Raw genomic sequence first — 21,971 nt, forward strand, 5'->3', positions numbered from 1 at the left:
GCCAAAAAGAAAAAGGAAAACTTATCTATGTAATCAGGATAAGGAAAACTTATCTATGTAATCAGGATCCAGAATACTTTATAACAACAGATACACAAGACAAGTCCCAAATAACAATTTTTACAACAATAGAATTCACTAAAAAGAAACACTTGCTCAGGTGATGCTTAGAGAAGCGCACCAGGACTGTCGATCAGCCTGCTGTCAACGGCAGGGCCTGTCATTACAAATTTGTTCATTTAACTACCACTTTCAAAAGCACCAAAACTCATCTTTCCAAGGGAAATGACTAAAACTCTCGTCCTCTGTACTGCATCTCCTATATGAAAGAAAGTAGGAACAATGAGTACTGCTTTTTATGAGTTTCAGTTGTAACATGGACATGACGCATTATTGTTATCTGTGCCGTGTCACAAGTCACAACTCATGATTAATTTATACATATATAATCTCCCAATCTGACAAAGAAGTAGAACCTAATATAGCAAGCACCAAAATTATCAGCCATTAAAACCTTGACAGAAGGTATTTATATTAACACATATATTCTCTGGCCAGATCAATAAACATTTAAATATTTTGTTCATTTGTCCGTACTAGGTGATATTATTATTATATAAAAAATTTATGATGACCGATCTGGAAGACAATGCAGAAGTGCATTGACCCGCATACATTTCCATCTACCCCTTTTGAAGTGTCAGTAGAACAAACTCGATATATGCATAAAACTCTCTGACATTTTTATGAAAACCTAGATTATTATGACAGTATACGCCTTTAGGCATATAGAAACTTTTTACCTGAGGATAGGTCGGCATGTACACGACCTGGCGAGGCTGACCAAGTATCATATGCTGCCCATACTGCAAAAAATGGTGAACAGTTGTTGCCCTTCCATTCAGATATGTTGACATTTATAAAAAAAAAGGACAAACTTTCAGATACCTGAGGTCCATTTGGATGAAAATATGACTGTGGTGCTTGCATTGATGGAGCCTGTGGATTAAACAAGACCTGCTGATGCCCACCAAATGATTGTCCAACCTAAAGCAAGCAAACAAGTATTATGTACAATGAGATTATAATCATAAAACAACATTCCAAGTTTCACAATATGATGCCTTAGTCCTCAATGAGTTGCATAAGACACTTGATAGAAAAGTAAAGACCGGGTATTGCACTGAAATCGCAGAAAGAATATAAAAAAATTGCGTTATTCCAAAGTCATGACCAAGAAATTTGAACAGAAAGAAATTAATACTGAAAAAGTTGTACCACAGATGCAAACTTTTAAAGATTACCACATTTTCAGCATACAAAAGGCAATTTTACAGATATATTAGCAAATTTAGGTGCCGAAAATGTCTAAGTTCTTATCTAAAAGATAAAAATATTAAGATGCACAAGAGTAATTAGGAAAAAAACTTATTACACAATTTAAATCCATTTCCGGAAAATTAGTAAGAGTGACCCTCGTATTTTCTCAACACAACATGTTCACCCACTGGTCAATCAGCAAAACCACTTCACAATTTATGAAAAAAATGTCTAACATCCAAAATCTCATTTAAATATTGGGTCATTGTTAGAAGGCTTAAAACAGTGAGCAAAGGTAATAGGAAGTGGAAGTACTACAAAGTATAAATCACTTGCCCCAATTGCTTGACGCGACATATTCACTCACTGTTCAATCAGTAAGGCCACTTCTCAATCTATATAGATCAGATATCTACTTTCCAAAATCTCATCAACATATTCGGTCATTGTTAGAATGCTTAAAACAGTGTGCAGGGTACTAGAAAGTTAAAGTACTACAGAGTATAAACCACTTACCCCAATTGCTACAGGTATGCCATGAATATTAGGAACAGCAGTGACATTAGCCTGATAGTAGTAGGAGCCATCAGATAATGGAGATGCAGGCCTCACTGTTGTCTGGTTTGGGGTGAAACTCTTAGCATTTGCATTTAATTTGAATTCCTGATAAAGAAACACCAAATAAAGCAAGAAATCTTGGTCTTAAATTAGTTGCTTAGATATCAGTCACTTGCTTCAAAACAAAAACATATAACAATTTTACCTTAGCATGGGGATTGAGCGTGGATACTGAACCTGATGATGAACTTGGTGATGCTGAAACAGCAACATTACGACTTAAAGTATTTGGGGCGTTCTTTTCCTGACCTTCAGATATAGGTGGAGCATATGAAGTAGCACTCTTAGAGGGAGTTCTTTCAGAATCTTTCTTTAGCCCACATGATGAGTGTGACTCTGCATACACAGGATTAGGCCGGTTACCTATGAAACTGGAAAAAAATAATTCAACCCACTGAGGACCTCCATACTTGCAACTTGCAAGGTGTTTCTACCATAGTTCATATCAATTTCTAGACAAGCTTGACTATATAAATGTACCAACCAGTCTATTGAACAGATCGCACGCATGCATGGTTGTTATAGTTTAAAAAAGACACGGAATTCCTGAGGAGCACCTGGATGCCATGGCCTTAGACCCACGACGCATCTGTATATATATGTCTATATATGTGTATGTGTGTGTATGTATTGTATGCACTATGATAACAGTTAGATCCTAACTGCTATAGAATATCAACTAAACAAAAAGAAGCTATATAATACCATGAGATATAATCTATTAGCATAATTATGATCAGTGTTGTTTAAGGCGCAAAATCCCACTAAGGCTGTTAATTATTTACCATTCAAGTGCAACTCAAGTGAGATAGATAGATGGTTATCAACATGATTTAACTAAGAATGTATAGCATAGAGTTATCTTTTAGTAAACATAATACTTCGTATGTTCCTTTTTATATGCCGCTTGACTTTTTCCACACACTTCAAAGCACTTCGACCGTGTAAAAAGTATTCAAGTTCCACTTTAAGCCGAGGCAAGTTCGAGTTCAATCTAAACGAGTTGAGCTCGAGTTAAGCTTAAGAAAAATCGGCACACCTCGAGTTAGATAGAAAGCCCAAAAACCTGTTAGAGCAGAATAACAACTCCAAGTTGAGTTCAAGCTCAATTATCGAGCCAGAGTCAGGTTCGAGTTTGAGCTGCTCGACTAGAACTATAGCTCAAATTAGGGTTATTTATAATATTTACAGTACATAACTAAATCACGTATTTTCTTATATGATTCAGAACTTTTTCATTAGGCCTCGGTGGGAAGAGGCATGGCTTGCCCTGAATAGAGTGAGGCATGTACTACTTTCAAAATCATTGCGCCTCCAGAATTTTTGGGAATTCAAAGACTTAATTGCATCACAAAAGAAGTTTATTTGATAAATAATATTCATTTAGAAATCAGAACAAAGGTGCAAGACAAAGTTGCTAAAGTTTCCAGAATACAATTAGCAAAACGAATTTGAGAAACAGGGTAAAAGGTGCAGGTGTCTAATTCGACAATGTTCCATTTGATACCTTAGCAAGGAATTTCTAGATCAGATTCAGATCTTAACATGGTAAGGGCCTCAAAATCGCTAATGAGGCCATCATAATCTTTAACGAGTTTCGATCTAGCACTAATTTATATTGACAAGCAGGATTGAATGATTACCAAATACAGTACAAGAAACACACACACACACACGTATATATATATAACATACACTAAGATTAGCTCATTTAAAGAAGATAATACGATTTTAATATTAAAATGTCATTAGAAAGTGACTTAGCAATGGCGATTTAAGAGAGATGGAACTAGATTGCAATATTACAAGTAACTATACTATTAGGGTTACGAAGCGTTTTAATTTATTCTGGGCCCGAGATGACCATTCAGACTCCAATATATTTCACGAACTAGCAACTCGAGCTGGCCCAATATGTTTAGCGAATGGGCCTTAACTACAGTTCCACAAAAAAAATGTGAAGGGGAAACGCTGGCAATAATCCACCAAATGAACCAATCACCCCACATACTCAACACTGCCATGGAATCAATTACCTAAGCATGTTGCTAGATTATTAGGCAATTTAGTTACTAAAATTATTGGGCTAGTCGGGGCAGCAAGTGAAATTTGTTGGTTTCTGAGTCATTATCCTTCCACAACTAATAAATTATAACCCTTTCTAACCCTATGGTTATAATTGTTTGCAAGGATTGTAATCTTGTACATACTAGAATTTGTACTCAATTGCCATTATTAATTCTGTTAAATAAATTCTAACATTTCTAATTCATGCAAGATTATTCAATCTCACCATATTTGTAAGTACTAATAACCGATAGGTAACCGATAGGAAACACCCAAGTGTTTGGAATTTAGTACATGAGATAGCTCAATGAAGAAATCAAGAGATTATTATTCAGTACATGGGATCACTTTAGGACCAAATGTAGTACAATTCTAGAGCAGATAGGCAACTTGTCCAGAGATCTCATGACAGGTAGCCTGTTAATATAATAACTTGTCACGTTCCTCCCCATCTTTCTCTAGTAATACTGCATCTATACCCATCTCTCTAAAGTCACCGTTTGACCATGAGTAATCTCCTTTATACTTCATACAATGTATAATTTTTTTAATCTTCTCTCTGTTCTCGTAATGTATTTTTTTTTAACTTCAATTTATAGCTTACTTACAAGTTTTGGAAGATTTCAGTCTCAGATACCACTATTTAACCTCAATAAGAGGATTGAAATACCAAGCCCATGGCCTTTGGTCAGATTATTAGGTCCTAACCTAACACAATACCTCAAAACATCCTTCCAGGTTTGAGGCTGCAATATTCTCGTCCATGACCAATTAATCATTAATAAAAAAGTCTAAGACACCCCCTTAATCCAATTCAGAGTCTCTAAAATATTTCAAGCAGCAAACATAAAACTTATGGTAATAACATTAATTTAACCAGCAAAATTTAAGCAGGATGAATCATACTCACCCCGAGATTTTGAAGGTTGAGTCTTCTCATGTAGCTGTTCAAATATATACGATGAGATAAATATAAGATCGTTATGAATAACCCCCTCGCTTAAAGTAAAAGCAACAAAAAAGATGCATCTATAAAATAGATGAAACATTTTACTTACGACTTTCTTTTCTAATTCTTTAAACCTACTTCCTCCTAGGTTTTCGTTAACCTCGCCTTCTTGAACCCTGAAATAAGTCATGGTCAATTAAGATGCAAAGTACATACACATCTTTATTTCTGTCAATTCTCAAGAGACCAAGACAACAATTTAAAACCAGCAAAAATAATATCCATCATATATCGGGACTCTTAAAAAACTACTAATAACGGAAGAATATGAACGATGAAAAGAACCTGCTTGCACCATCTAAAGCTAAAAGACTTGTATGATGAGGTTCAGAGGGAAATTGCATAATATGATCATGAGAAGCAGACCAGTGCTGCATTGATTGAGAAGATTGAAAATCATCCTGTATAACACGGCACAGGAAACAATAATCTATCTAGATAAACAAAGAGGACTTATTGCACGAGAATATAATACAGCAGATCAAAATAGTAATTGAGAAAAAAGTTCAGCCTTGGACATAAACTAAACATATATACACCAAAGCCCCCACAGATCTAACAAATGGGCAATGACTTTTTCCTATAATTTTGCAAGGAACAAGGAAAGGCGTTAAATGAAAATTACATTTTGGCTTTCGTCATTGCAATTCTAGAAGGCATGATATTTTTAGTACTTGCAGTAATGAATTTATTCTTATTAGTGAAATAAAGAAAAAAATTCAGAGACTTCAAAAGAGTAATATAACAATTTTAACAATTACCATGGATGAGGAGCTTGATGGCATTTCAGCTCCATCATTACTTTTCCCACTTTTAAATGCAGTAAATGACTTGCCAATGAAAGAATCAGATACACCTCCAAAAGTTTCAATATTTCGTGAATCTAAAATGTTCTCTTTTTCATCATAACCACTGTCATCAACCGCCCTAAAGACCGATGAGAATCTGGTTTCCTCGTCCAATTCAATATCATGAGGAAGTTGAATACCTCGTTCCTGTTGAACATAATATATACACATATATGTTAAGAATAACTATAACGGATAATATTTAAGTAAACTTATAATAATAAATATATAAACAATCGAAATTGAGCTAGAGGCTAACCTCTGCTAAATGAAGATCTTGCGTATCCTCAACCTCGATTTCTCTTGCTATTCTTAATGCCTCCTTTTCCAGCTCTCTTGTTTGAGGCCCTCTCTCAAGTTTAGTGGTGTAGAGATCCTCATTAAAGGTGCTCTTTACTCCAAACAACGTTTCATTTGCTTCAAATTGATCCCAGTCCCTACAAAACACAAAGTAGAAGGATGGTTGATAACTGAGAATAATTAAGAAACTGCATTCACAAAGATGTTCTCATAGAACTGGTATAACTCAAAGCATGGTCTACTATTTTAACTCAAAGATGCTCCTAGATAACAAGTTGTGCTTCAGTTTGCACCTAATGGACAATATTATGAGAGCATGCAGATATCAAAAGTTTGTTAAAAAAAATTCTCCATTATTACCTTGAAGAAATAATATACACAAAAAGATCTAAACCCACAGAAAATATAAGCTACATAAACACCACAAATACTGGGGTTAAATGCATCTTACCCTTTATCATTTTTATGTAATCAGGTAGCTTACATGTCTAGAGCTTGATAATGTTGTATGCAAAATGTACTTAGGAAATCCCTCTGTGACTCTAAAGCATTTTCATAACATAAAAAATAAAACAATAACCAGATATGTCGGACAGATTCTAAAATTCTTCTTTTATAAACAATTGTTGGGTTGTCCCATAGTGATTATGGAAGGGGCTGGGTGTTGGTTAATGAGTGTGACTGAATTATTGATTCACAAGATGGTTCAAGAGTTGAGAGGACCAAATACCAATAGCACCTAACTAATGACCCTATGGAGAAGATGGGAGCTTCATGTCACACAAGCGAAAATCAGTGCAGGTCACTGAAAATAGACCTTAGAAGAATAACACATTAAAACAGGAAAAACAGACCTAAATAAGGTGATTCAAGCGCAATGGAATTACTACCGTAGGTAGGATTTCTCAACCACAGACGAGAGAGGGTGTGTATTGACCACAAACATTACCAAGAAGAAAATCTCAAAGTAATATGTATGGTTTACATTTCCATGTAGGCCATTTAAAACCTACAGGATCAAGGCTGCAGACACTTTGGTTTATTATACATTTATATAAAATATAAAATTTAAATAAATATCTGAACAAAAAATAATATCCAAATATAAATAACTCTTGTCAAAACAACTAAACCAGTCATCCAGCAAATAAAATAAATATAGCAACTTTCTATATATCCCTGAAACAATAATATATTCAATAATAAACGTAAACTTCTTTCACCTCCATTCTGTGCCCCATCACTCATATTGGAGAAGACAATGAGTTTTGCAAAAAGCAACCACCGCTAATATATTATAAGGGACGCATGACGCACACAGGCACACATAATAGAGACAGTCAGAACACATACATATGCAAAAACTGTCTTTCTGATTTTTAATTGAAATCTCGAATCACAAAAATTTGGTTGGTACCTAAATTTACACATAAATAAAAAACAGAAATCATCTTATACACCAAAGATACACAATTAATAGTTGTTACAAATACGGAAGCACAAAAGACACAATGATGAAAAAAAGATATGAGACTGTGAGGGCAAATAATCGATGTGCAGTCGCCCTTAGAAGTCCTAGAGAAACCAGATGAGATCGAAATACAGCTAGATTTATTGATTGTTGGGATACAATTATGTGACTTGTAAATAAGTAACTCTGAGCTTGTTATTATGTATTGTATCAACTGTAAAAACCATGCAAAAACACCAGGAAGTATTATCTCTACCTGCGAAATTACAGTTTACATAGACACATATATAGAACAATAAACATTTCAAGGCATGCCTTAAAAAAATTGGTTTTGCAATGATAACACGGTCTCAACCAGCTACATATTTTACAAGAAACAGGCAAGTACAAACACGCCTTCAGGCAACGTAATGCACCCTAAAGAGAAAGTCATATTTCGATAACATAACTAGTTCTGCTTATTCACAAAGAACAGCTACAAGCAAAGTAAACATTAGCATAATTGAGGTATCAACACATGTGGCATTGCAGTCATTTATAAGGAAATACAGCATTGACACCTAATCATGTAAATATCATTAGAATAGAATTTCTTATAAATTAAAACGTGAAGAGGTAATTATTAACAACCTATTCCAAGGACCATTAAATATGTTGTCTAATTCAGGACATTCTGGAACATCTTTATCAGGCACCCAGCGACCCAATTCTCTCTCCACCTCAATATGGCGAGATTGTGATATGGTGGAGTCCGTCATTATTTCCTGCTGCTTTTCCTGCTGGAGCTCACTCGCTAATCCATCCCTGGTTAGAGGCACCCCCTGTCCAAGTGAATGACACATATGGATCATTAATGAAAAGGCAATTGGAACTGCTTCAGTTATATTATTACAAATTTATCTACTACAATCTACAATATATCTAGGTGTGTTAATAAGATAGAAGAGATATTAGGGAGATCAGAAGGCTTAGAGCCTGTTAGAGGAGTTAGGAAACCTAGGAAAGAGGTGAAAAGGATATAAATAGAGGATTTAGAGGAGGGATGGGAAACTCCTTAAAGAGAAAGTAAGAGGGGAATTGATCACCACGACGATCAGGTTAGTAAAAAACCTGGCTGTACCTAACTAGCTTCCATTACTAGTTGATACTTCTAAAGTTACTCACGGTAAATTGAATTTAAGAAGCTCGGTCTTCCCAGGTCAACTTTTTCATGCACCTACAACTAGTTGAGACATCGTCGGACCTCTATGATACTTTTGAACATATTACTCAGATTCAACTTCATGAGTGGTCCCATGATGAAAGTTAAAGATGCAATTATCTTACAACTACAGCAGTTAACTATAAACAGAAAATTGTGGAAGTTGCCTCTTAGCACTTATCTCAATTTTTCAAGCTGCTACAGATAAGACATACAGTAAACTAGAACATCTCCTTTCTAGCCTTAATTTTATCAGAAAAAGTCTTCATAGAGCCATCTGCATCCTCCATCGATGCCATAGAAAACTTTGATACCTTTTTTACCAAGGCTAATTCAATATGGCAAATGACTTCAGTTTTCTAGGCCATGGCCCATGATCAGAATTGGGCTTAGATAAACACTTAGCAACTCACAGATCACAAATACGGTGATCAAAGGCACGGTGGCATTAATAATTTCCAGGTGTGCTTAACTCTAATCCTTCCATGTTGTGTGACTATTTATGGCGCCTTTTGAAGTCAGTTAAACCAAACTAGACTGATGATGACTCCTATATCTAAGTAGGAATAGAAAGAAGAGATTAGGTCCAAGAGAGATAGAGATGAGATTGCAGGATTCCAAGAAGATGTTGGAGCAGCACTAGCAAAGTTTCAGAATGAACTTAAGGAAAGTCAGAGAGAAAAATATAAAGAGGGGGGTTGTTTCGCAATTTCCAAGTACAAAATTTTAGAAAATACGATGACTACTATCATTTACTTGTGATAATATATATATATAAATATATATATATATAATGGGTTAGTTTCTTCCTCCCTTACAGCCAGTTGATCAAAATGAGGTCCCTTATCCTATATATAAGTAGTTAGTTGACTAATTAGTATTTATATGACAGCGACTAGTGTTTATGCTCACACAATAGGCAAACGCATAAATGGGGGTGATGATCTCTCAAAATGTGGAGACCTTAAGTTTACTTTTACCTAAAACAGCAAAAATTACATAATTGAAATATTGTCAAACACAAGAGCAGAAACCTTCGCAATAATTTGTACAAGTTCCATAGCTGGTATTATCAGAGTCTTTGAAGGAGGCTTGTTGGCAAAATCAGAAATTGTCTTCTGGCCCTGGGAAGGGCCAGCCTTCGTTAGGCGAGCCATTTTTAGGATGATTCCTACAAGTAGCGATGTGAGTGTCAACTGAAACGTGCCAAGAACATACGATAATGTCCCTTAAAGAGATTAAAATATATAAAAAATGGTCAATCCATACCACATAGGTACTGGTTACTTATTTAATCTTACTAATCACACATACCAAAATCTTTATCAGCATTAGTAGCATGAAATATTCCAGAGAAGACAGATCCATCTATCACCTGGATTTCCACATGATGTCCGATAAGACATGTTGTCAAATAAACTAGTCTCTCGTGTGAGGGACTTTCAGTTCCTATCCGTTTGTCGCTACCCAGTACACCTGGTCTGACTAACAGTTAAAATGACTAAAATGATACAATAACCCAAAAAAAATTACAATACTGATCCATACCTGAATCTGTCAATCTACTGGAGTTGGTCTTTCCAGTAGACACCTTATTATCAAACCTAGTTCCAGGTTCTTTATCACCTCTTCTACGAGAAATACCATTACCAGACCTGGGTGGCACAGCTTGTTGCATATTCATTCTAAAATAAGCCTCTGCTCTGCTGACAAATAACATATAAAACATAAACTAAATAACTACCTAAAATTTCGGATTGAACAAACATGTTCTAGTTACATATTCAGGGAGTAATTAAGCTCATTCGTGTTGATGTAACTGGATTAATTATTGAAAAAAATAAAGGAAAAGGTAATGTATAGAAGTATTTTGATAAAAAGAAATACTTTTAAAATAAATACATAAAAAATACTAGGAATATGTATAAGACCCTTTTTTCATCGTAAACTATAATTAAGTTGAACAGTAAACGCTTTCACTCCAAGATCCTAATGTACATTATTTATTGTCTTTAATCATGAGTAGCTAAGGGTGTCAACTTCATAGCTCATATGGCAAAAACTTTTAGTCAAATTTCTTCTGGTTATTTTTTATTTGATAATTCATCAATATTTAGAAATAAATCCAATCAATGACAAGAAACTTTTTTTTGATAGGATGGAAATGAATGAAGAAATCCTAAACCCAATATCGACAAATCTGAAACTTCCGTTCTTCCACATTTCAATATAAAGCATATTCACAGAATATATAATGCACAACAGAAAATTAAAAATTACTCTCCATACTTACGTTTTTAAACACCCTCCCTCCAAGATTCCCGGTTTCCGGCTCACAAGGGGATAAGTTTTCTAATATAAGCTCATTGCATACAGGTTCTGAATTGGACATTTAATTAAATTCAATGATCATAACCTCATGGAAGAGTTAACTAACATACACAAGTAAATAAAGTAATTGCAATTTAGCGAAATAAATAAATAAAGTAATTGGAGTGACAATTGCATATAACATTATTGATTATGTATGAATAATGCATTTTATATTATCTAAGCAAAAATAAAATTAACAAACCCTATGATCATATAATAACAAACAGTGATACGTGCACAAATTGAAAGTAAAGTTGAATCACCTGAGCTGGAGCAAACTATGAGAGAGAGAGAGAGAGAGAGAGAGAGATCTGTGAGATGAAATAGGGGCGAGGAGAAAGGAACGCAAGTTGTGTAATCTCGGTTAGATCGGGCCCGAGAGAGACCGATATAATTTATTTTGCCGACCGGAGTTTTTGACAAACCCGACCCAGATATTACGGGTATGGTATGACAAAGCGCACTTTGTAATTCGAGTCAGAGTCCAGTCGACTCTGGGCTTATTCACTTCGAGTTAGAACTTTTTTTATCGAGTCGAGTTGACTTAAAAAAAATGAGTTTGAAAAATTGTGTTCGGAATCGACCTGTAAATTAAACTAGTCGAATTCGAGCTATTCACGAGTTTTGGTGCTGATCGATTTTTCTAGTTTTCGACCTTATCCCAATTTAACGAGTTCAGACTTATCGAGTTTTTTAACGAGTTGTCGAGGTTACTGAGTTTTCGAGTTGAACTTACCGAATTTTCAAGTTTTCAAGCTTATTAGGGTTATTTTGGAGCTTTCGAGTTTTGACTTCGATTTCACGAAAATATTTGATTCTGCTATATTAATTTCAAGTTCAACCTTAAAATATCTATTTTTATCTATTTAATATGAAACAATAAAATTTTAGAATAACATATTTAATATTTTCAGTACTCAACTTTTTTCGATCAACTAAACAATATTCTAATATTTATAAATATTTTATGGGTATATTTTATCTTCATTACGTACTATACATCTTAAATAATATACGATAATAGTAACAATGACAAAATGTGAATTTTTATCATGAACATATTTGATTTTTGTTTTTTCAAAACAGGCACCATAAATCAAGAATCATTAGTAGTTATATAAATTATGTTTATTAGTATGATTTGTCACGAAGTGCAAATAGGGCTACAACTTAGAAATTATGTTTATAATTTAAAAGTAATAATGCAATTTGTATATATTTGTATATGACAATGTTACCACTCATTATTGTAGTTTATAATTGTATAATCGTCGATCTATATGGATATAAAAATTAAAAACCGAATTTAACCAAGTGATTGTCTAATTGAAGGATTGACTGGTCGAAAAATTAACCAAAGTGATAATTGAGATATCACATATGTACATTTCACTAATGGTAATAACATTAATGTTAGTTGAATATTTGAACCTAAGTATGTAAAAGTGTCTCTTTCGTATTATTAATCACTATATATAAATATAATTACGTGAGTATTACATCCTACACAAAATTAGCCTAAAGAAGCCAATGCAATTTGATCGTCAAGGATAAAACAATCATTTGATAAGTTGTATTATAACGCAAAGAAACTAAAATTCAACTGCGGGAGTTAGTATGATTTATTTTGATAATAACAAAAAAGTTTTTATTTTCACAATTTATATTTAAATTTAGATGTCATATATTGTGTACTCCAGCTAATTAATATTGAATTTTTTCATAAAATATTTAACTACGGGAGTTAATTTGATTTATAATTCTAACATAATAATACTTGTAAATATACGAAAACCTAGCAAACTAGTTAATAAAATTAATTGTAATAGATAAATGGATGACAACTATATTACCAAACACATGAATATTTTTTAAAAAAGAAAAAATTAGTCGAGTTCGAGTTCGAGCCGAGTCGAGTTCGAGTTTTTCGAGTCGAGCTAAGAAACTCAACTCGACTTTTTTATCGAGTCCAAAAATGTGTCCGAGTTCGAACTCGTTCTCGAGCTCGAAAACGAGTTCGAGTCGAGTCGAATTCGAGTCGGCTCAGTTTGAATTACACCCCTACTTTTTACCAATAAAGAAATAAAGTTTAATGAGGTTGTAGTGAAGCCCTTCGAGTTTAAAGAATTGCAAATTCTGGCAAAATAAATGTTATGCTCGCTTCTTTTTTAATTTGTTTTAAATTAACTAGGAGTAATCCAATTTTAAATATTAAATAATTACTACCGTAATAATATAACACTGAAAATGATATCTGGTACTAAAATATAAAATGCACTTTAATATTAGTTATATTTTACAATCACATAATTTCATATTTAATTATATTTTCACCCAAATTTCATGTAAGATAGACTAATTTGAATTATATTAATAGTTAATTAATTATGTGATAAAATATGTACGGGGTGTTATATCAAAATAACCACTTTTCTCCCAACAAAACCAAAAATGCCCGGAAGATCTACAACGCATACAAAATATTCGCGAATACGCATTTTTGAGATGCGTATTTGAATACGTGTTCCAGAGATATGTATGTTTTGTTAGATATATTTGATAATGTCATGTGTAATATGATTTGTGTTTAGTTTTCAAATCTTACATAACAGGACAGATCAGTACTTAACTAGAAATCAGCACTTATACTGAAGACAGAACTTAAGATATCAGAACTTAAGTTATCAGAACTTAAGGTTCAAAAGATATTTATCAGGAGATAATATCAGGACTTAAGATGACTTTTAGATAAGGCAGACGGCTGATTAAAAGGAAAGAAGATCGAGACTAAGACAGAAAGAATTGTGCATGAAGAAGGAATTCTATGAATAATAGAAAATTTGGAAGAAAAGATAACTAGTTGATATATTTTAGGAAGCAGAATTATATTTCATATTAATTAGAAGATTATCTTGTAACTGTGTAGTATATAAACACAGGCATAGAGTTTACACTATAAGTGTTACGATTATCGAAGTTATTATTCTTTGTAACTCTAGCAGCTCTCGTGATAATTTGTTCATCACTGAGAAAGGACAGTTCCATATTGTAACAGAGTTTATTGTGTTGAATAAAATCTATTTTTTGTTACTTAAGTTCTTATATTCGATTTGATTGTGCTAAATACTGTATTCAACCCCCTTCTACAGTGTGTGTGACCTAACATGTTTGATCTTTTTTTTTCATTTCTGTTGAGTAATACGCATCCAAGAAATTAGAATACAAGGCCCAACACATATTACAATACATATTACAATAATGTGTATTCTGGTTTTGTTAATGTAAACCCCACGCTTGTCATTCATGCGCATACTTTGAAAATAAAATGAAAAATAGAATACGCATGGGTATAATGCGTAATCAATCGGTGTTTTAAGAGAAACTTATCGAGAAAATATATTTTGATCAGTTGAACTCAAAAAATTAGGTATTTTGAACATTTTTTGTATGCACATACATTCTTTATTGTGAATTAGATTTACAACGTAGCTAAATATATATATATATATATCCTTGATGTGAATTCGATGCCAAATATTTACATTTAAATATGTGATTCTCTTGCAATTTGAAATTCATTGTGTATAAGAATGACACTAAGATTGACATTATTTTGGAGCTGCTCTTTTAAGAGTTGAAAATTACAAATTATGTTCTAGTAAAATTGAATAGTTTTGTTTATTAACTTTGATATTGTACTTATATTAGATAAATTAAAGAAAACATGGATAAATATTTTCCTCTAGTGTAAAAACCTAAAGAAGAAAAAGATAAAATAATAAAAATTTGGGTTACTATTTTAATTTCAAAAATTTCTCCCAAAATTAAAAAATTGGAAGAAAAAATCAATTACATGTGTAGAATTAGTAGTTTTTTTACAGTCGGAACTTGCATTCATACATGTTTGTTTTGAAATTCATAAAAGTTGTTACTTTTGGGATATAATGTCTTCATTCTTAAATTTATATAGGTAATATTAAAGTTTGAATTGCATTATTTTTTTGTTAAAGTGGCGAGTTCATAAAATTTTGATAATGTTGATTGATGAATTTATTTCTGGAATAGATTTATGGTCTGAAGAATTTTGCCTTTTACACATTTAGAAAGTATAATTGTCCACGGGCTTTACATATTTAGAAAGTGTAATTATCTATGGGCTTTCTTTGATCTGTTCAGTTTAAAGATAATGAAGAGCTTATCATTTTATGAAACTTTATTTTGATTGGTTTTGTTTGAGACTTACAGAAGAGAAGATTGATCTTGTTGGATGGGCGAAGCATGTCATAACGTGATTAAGATTTTCGGAAAATCACTTATTTATAAGGTCGCTAGACTTTAAAGTAGATTGAATTAGTTCCAGAATTTTTGATTGAGAGTGGTGTTCTTTGCTTTTACACGTGTTTGAAAGATTTGTGCCTCCAATATTGTACCAAATTGGGGTTGATGGTGTATTTCATTGTCTTGTTCCTTTTAAGATGTAATGTCGTACCAAATTGGGTTTAATATTGTATATTATTGTCTTGTGCCTTTTAAGAGGGAATATTGTACCAAATTGGGTTTGATGGCGTATACCATGTCTTGTGCCTTTCGAGAGGTTATACTGTACCAAATTAGGTTTGATAGTGTTTACCATTGTCTTGGTCCTTTTGAAAGGTAATATTTTAGCAATTGGATTTAATGGTGTATACCATTGTATGTTATGGTGATTGGCATATCGAACATGTATTTTAAAAATATTTTACTATTAAAATAAGCATCATTGTAGGTTAAACATATGTACATGTTTTATAATATCCGGGCGACATGAAAAATAAAAATATATCAAAATTTGAAAGAAGAAAATTAAATGACATATCTGAAAAGCTAGTTCCATCACTAGGTTAGGGGTTTTTTTCAAAAAGGAGGTCTTTTTATAGAAGTAGTTTTATCTTTACATAATAAATAATGTATTCAGTGAAATATTGCTTATTGAGTTTAAATTAAAAGTCTTGCTTTGGAACATAACTTACTAAATTAAGGATGAGAGAATTAAATTAGAAAAATGTTTTATCTCTAGTTGATAAGAATACTCTTAAAATCTTGGAAATTTTTGACTTTTCTTAAGCAAATCACGAGCTTAAATATAACATATTAGTTTTGTGTTTGCTTAAATTATTAACATGATTTTAGGTGTATAGTAAATAGCTGTTTTACTTTATTTTTCATGAGCTACATAAGATGCTCATAATTTTATTAGCTAAAATTCAGCCAGGCATGCACTAGTTTGTTTTTATTTCAATGATAAAAATGTATGTTCTTTAATTTACTCCGAATTTTGAATTTTACAACTCCTTGTCAGACCATTTTTTTGTATTTTAAACAAAAACATTGGTCTTATTACTTTTAAATCAAAATAATTAAAGCTAAAATTTTGGTTAAAGCCTTTAAAAATTTATGTTTCCATCAATTTAAAATAATTCAATTATTTCGTGTATCTAACCAAAGGAGTTTCCTTTGGTTAGTTTTCTAGAAATTGTTAACAACTGTGTATCTTAAAATTATATTATTAAATTAGAAATTTAATTAGTTGGCTTTATGTTTTCTCAGTGATAACATTTAAGTGACTGAATTCTGTTGCTATTTTATTCAGGGGCAATCTTTGCACAAGATGGTAGCGGGAATAGGATCGAAAGTCAAAGATTTGGATCAATCAAGTAGTTAGCTCGATTATATATTTCTGGATAAGTCATGTTTCATTTATTTATTTGGGTGTTCTCTCTTCAGACCTTAAGGCGATATTGTCTAAACTTCCGGGTCATCATGAAAGACTTTCGGTTAGATGATAAACTTTATTGTATGAAGAAAACTCCTTTATTCTTACATTATATCTCGGTACAGAATGTACCCCCGACAAAAAAAAAGAACTTGCATTTATTGAAATGCCTCTGAAAAAATATTACACGCAATGATATCAAGTGCAGTATACCACCACTCCCGATTATCTAACATAGAACAAGCAGTCCTATATTATTCGCAGGTGCACAAAAACAGCTAATATTTCTTCACAGTATTTCAATAAGTCCTTACAATCACTATCATTAGTTTCAAAAAATGATTTCCCTCTCATCCCGTTTATTGCATCCACTAGAAGTTTCACATCCTTCAAAAAATACACTTATTTGTCCTCCATATCTTCGTCATGTCAATGCTTCTTTTAAACTCAATGTCTCAGCTTCCCTCGTTTGCCGATTTCAACTTAGTGTACTATATTTTGCTCGCAAAAATATGTTCAAACTTTATGACACATTCAACCCCTGTACTGACTTATGTATCCACATTCACTTTAATCCACCCCGCATGAAGCTTAGTCTAGATTCGCACACTACTTTGTTGCCCCCTTCTTTTCATCTCCACTTTGTTTGCTCGTCTTCTATCAGTAAACATGTTAATAGACGATTTACGAACCCAAACATAGATTTATTAACATGATTTCAAACTCATTTATCTTGTCTGTTCCACATGCTCCAACAGAATAAGGCCACTGACACACATTGTTCTATAGTCCCTCTAGTAAAAACTGGACAAAACATTTGAAACATTATTTTACCTAGAAGTCTTTCCAAAATTTTCACCAACCTAGTTAACTCCCAAACATCATGCACAAACCTGCACTCACAAGCACATCCATTGTGTCTTCTTCATGTTGGCGGCACCATAGGCAAACAACATTTACATCCACATTTTTTTGCCACCAAAACGATCTCTAAAGGTAGACAATTCTTAACGATGCGCCACAAAAAATTAATAACTTTTCCCGGAAGTTATAAATTCCAAACTCTCCTTCAAACCCGAGAATCTTAGTTCACCTCTTCAACCCGTAACTTTCTATATCCACTCCTGATTTTGAATGTAGTTTTTGTTGCACAAAAGATGAATTGTTACACTGTGTTACCGAATCTATGATAGAAAAAAAGAATAAAAATGGCTTATTTTTCTTTCTCTCCTATTTTTTTAAAAAAGTGGGAAAAAGATTTTGAAGATAAAAATAAAGAAAATTTCTTCCCAAATCTACAACTTTCTTTTCCTTTCTTTGATTAAAATTTTCGGAAATAAGCTGAACAAATCAATTCTTTATATTTCTTTTCATTTCTCTCCAAAAAAATTTATGGAACACAGTGTTAATGATTCTCTACATAGTATGAGTTAATGATTCTCTACATAATACGATCGTACAATCTTTTTAAGATGCGACCCAACTTACTAGTCAATAACTGAACTATAAAAAACCGAGCTTTCAAAATCATTTAAAATATTCTCAACTAGTTGAAGGTATCATGCATATCAATGTTCTCCCTAATCAAACTTAAGTGTTAGCAAAGAAGAGTGTCCGTGAAAGGAATATGTCCTAAGTCCAATCATGTATTAGGATTTAGGAATAACTTTTATGTAATCTGTTTTGATTTCATTGATATTAATAAAGACTTGTTTTGTTTTTATTACGGGCTTTATCTATTTAAGTGTTTAAATAAGATATACCATAGTTTAGAGTAAAGCTTTTTATGGATTATGATGAGATCATAATAGTGAGACCTAAAAAGATGATAACTCTAAACTTAAATAGTTCCTGGTCATAGGATTACTAACTGGTAATTAATAATCCGCAAAGATCGGTACATACTATGCTTGCTTCATTATGAAGAATGTCTGTTCTCATAGACATTTGTGTGGTGACACTATAGCTAGTATGTAGGTGCTTATTATAGAATAAGTTTACTGAACATGACTCGCACAGCTGAACAACTGATGGAGTTCACTCACGTGTCAGCAGTTGTTCACATAGTGATAGTTGTACAAGTATCCTTAGACTTGAGGTCATCATAGTCATCTTGTGTACACTGAACTATGCTTTGGTTTAGTTCTTAGTCTCCAGGGACAATTATTAGGGCTCTTCTGGGTATAGGAATTTGTACACGAAGATAGTGTATGATCAATAAAGGATCTACCCCTTCCAGTGAAGGAAGCGAATGTTCAAGGCTGATCCACTTATGCTAGTTCAGGAATCTCTGGCCAGAGTAAATGAAATTAGAAAGGAGTTTCTAATTTGCATAGAACTACGCATAGTAAATGGTAAGCAAAGTGATTGAATTAGATAGGCTTGACACGAGATCCATGTCTTGTATTTAATCGGGACATTGTAGGGTAGAAGGAGTTTATTGTACGGTAACTATTCACTGACAGATTCTTGGTATTCTAAGCAGTGAATTCATATTATCCGGATAGTCGCGATATGTTGAGAAACATCACTCACGATGTAGAATAAATGTGATTAATTAATTAATCATATTTAATAAATTATAGAATTTATATAAATAATGATAAAATAGTTTTATTATTATTTATTTCTACTACCGGCTTAATATTGAACCTACAGGGTCACACCATAAAAAGAGAATGATTTATTGGTGGAGGAATTAATTAATAATGGCTAATAATTATTTATTTGTGAAATAAATAATTAATTGGCAAATTTAATAATTGATTAAATGAGATTTAATTGATTATAAATTAATTAAGAAAAGTTCTTAATATTATTAATTAAAGGATTTAATTTTTGGAAATTAAATCAAGAGAGAGAATTATTTCTAAAGTGTTTAGAAAAAGGATTAATAATTAAAAGGTGTTTTAATTATTAATGAGAATAATAAATGGGAAAATAATAATAATATTTATGGGAAATTTTCAGCTGAAAATTTTGCCTATAAATACACTATTATAGACCCTATTTTATTCTAACACACATCGAACCCGAAAACCCAAAAAGTTTGGAAAACCCAATTCTCTCCACCTTCTTCCTCCTCCTTAGCATCGTTTTCTTGGTGGATACCGGTGGAGTGCTTCACACTTGAGGAGCAACTGCTAAGGATCTCTGATCGTTGTCTCCGAATTATTTTTAAAGGTTAGATTCGATCCCTCGAATTTTTATTCACGATTTATATGCTTTTATTTGGATTTTGTATGTGTAAAAGTGTTTTGCTATGACCCCGCTGTGTTAAAAATCCAACAATGGTATCAGAGCATAGGTTGTATGCATATAGATCTGTGGTAAAAATTTCAGAATTTTATGTGCTTGTATGAATTAATTATGATTTTTACAAGTTATATCATGGATTAATTTTTTCTGATGAGAAATCGTTTCTTAGAATAATTTTGAATGTTGATCTGGGTTCTACAAGTGTTGTAGATCGTCTGGGTATTTTTTTCATAATTTTAGGATGTATAGATTTTTTATTATGAATTTTTGAAGTTGTTGCAATTAAATTCGTAATTAAATAATCATATATATATAAATAAATTGTTAGTTTGTATATATATACATCTGCTTTGTTTCTGCTGAACTATTAATGCTGCTGCATGGAGATAAAAGACAGACAGGACAGAGTCTGACAAGCACGCTGATCGAGGAGGACAGGCGGCGGCTGTTGCAAAAATATTAAAAAATAAAATAAAATAAGGGGGTGTAACGCATTCCGGGAATGCGTTACACACCTGTGGCGCATTCACGCAATGCATTACACCCTTTAATGGCTTAAAAGGGGTGTAACACATCACCAGAATGCGTTACAAGGCTTGTAACGCGTTCCTGTAATGCGTTACAGCCCGTCTGTTGATTTTAAAATTGATTTTCTGCGAGTTTCGTAACTCCGTTTTGGGCGTGCAATATACCGTTGGATTTGTTTTTTCGAGACGGATCTAATGGAGTGATCAATTTTAGTTTATATAAAAGTTTTGAACTGTTTATATTCCATGAAGTGTTTTAAAGCTGTTTTTGATTATTTTAATTGATTTTAAATGCTTCATGTGATACATAGAGATGTATAATGCTTAGACTAATGTGCTAGATGATGTAACATGCCTACCTTGATGTTTATTCATGTTGATATATGTGATATATGCTTAGTTTATCATGCGATGATAGATTTAGGTGAACTTAAATAAACATAAGGCGTTTGTTAGACAACCTAGTATAGTGAAATTGTTTCATAACCTTAAGAATAATATTATGAATACAATCATGAGATTCTTGTGTTTGTGAAACACGTAATTGAATATGAATTTTCGATATGAGAGAAAGGATGATTCTGTCAACAACAGATTTCTATCTGTAAGAAAGGGTTATTAAGTGACGCCTCTTGACAATGCTCCACCCGATCTGGGAATCATCTGATTATTGATTATTGATTTGAAATATTTAATTTAAAAGGAAGAATTTCTTTATAATATGATTATGATTGTAACATAATATAATCCCTCTAAAATTAAATAATATCAAGTAGTAATTGGCCAATGATACAACGGGCTTGTGTCGGTCATAGCCTTCCAACATGATAGAAAAGTAGTTCTTATTTTTGAATCATTGTCGGTTCGTGCTACAGCCGAGGGCTTTGATTTCGAAATAAGAAATACTTGTCTATTACATAGAGATGTGTACATTGAATAAGAATCTAAAGGTCGGTACGTGCTACAGCCGTGGGCCTTTGGGGACTGATTCAACTGTATGGAATGTTGGGTTTGACTTGACTTAGAATATTGAGTTTGTCGTGCTACAGCCGAGACTTAATTATTTAAGAGGCTAAAGTTTGATTAGGGAATAACATGAGATGTAATTGACAAGAGTTGTCTGCCTATTGAACATTGCATGGCGGTTCGTGCTACAGCCGGGGTTGTGTAATGGAATGTAGGATCCCTATTCCCACTAGCATTATGAATGCTTAATTTTTCACGTAG

The 21,971-nt window shown here is 32.7% G+C and overlaps 1 protein-coding gene across 4 annotated transcripts; it reads right to left on the reverse strand.

Moving 5' to 3' along the window:
- Window positions 1–8: 8 nt before the first annotated feature.
- Window positions 9–11,649, reverse strand: LOC141666526 (polyadenylate-binding protein-interacting protein 4-like). Of its 4 annotated transcripts, none has more exons than XM_074472580.1 (16): window positions 11,471–11,649; window positions 11,128–11,213; window positions 10,383–10,537; window positions 10,149–10,310; window positions 9,869–10,005; window positions 8,264–8,454; window positions 6,122–6,299; window positions 5,776–6,009; window positions 5,300–5,415; window positions 5,064–5,130; window positions 4,916–4,949; window positions 2,084–2,274; window positions 1,837–1,983; window positions 949–1,047; window positions 804–866; window positions 9–319 (listed from the first exon to the last, which is right to left on the reverse strand). In XM_074472580.1, exons 3-16 carry the CDS (start codon window positions 10,516–10,518, stop codon window positions 290–292), a joined length of 1,785 nt encoding a protein of 594 aa, XP_074328681.1. In that variant the 5' UTR covers window positions 10,519–10,537; window positions 11,128–11,213; window positions 11,471–11,649; the 3' UTR covers window positions 9–289. The 4 variants fall into 4 exon arrangements, with proteins under 4 accessions (XP_074328681.1, XP_074328682.1, XP_074328680.1 ...); XM_074472581.1 differs by having other exon boundaries at window positions 10,383–10,540; XM_074472579.1 differs by lacking the exon at window positions 11,128–11,213.
- Window positions 11,650–21,971: the final 10,322 nt, after the last annotated feature.

The sequence above is a fragment of the Apium graveolens genome, chromosome 6, assembly GCF_009905375.1.
Source record: "Apium graveolens cultivar Ventura chromosome 6, ASM990537v1, whole genome shotgun sequence".
In the NCBI taxonomy this organism is placed as follows: Eukaryota; Viridiplantae; Streptophyta; class Magnoliopsida; order Apiales; family Apiaceae; genus Apium; species Apium graveolens.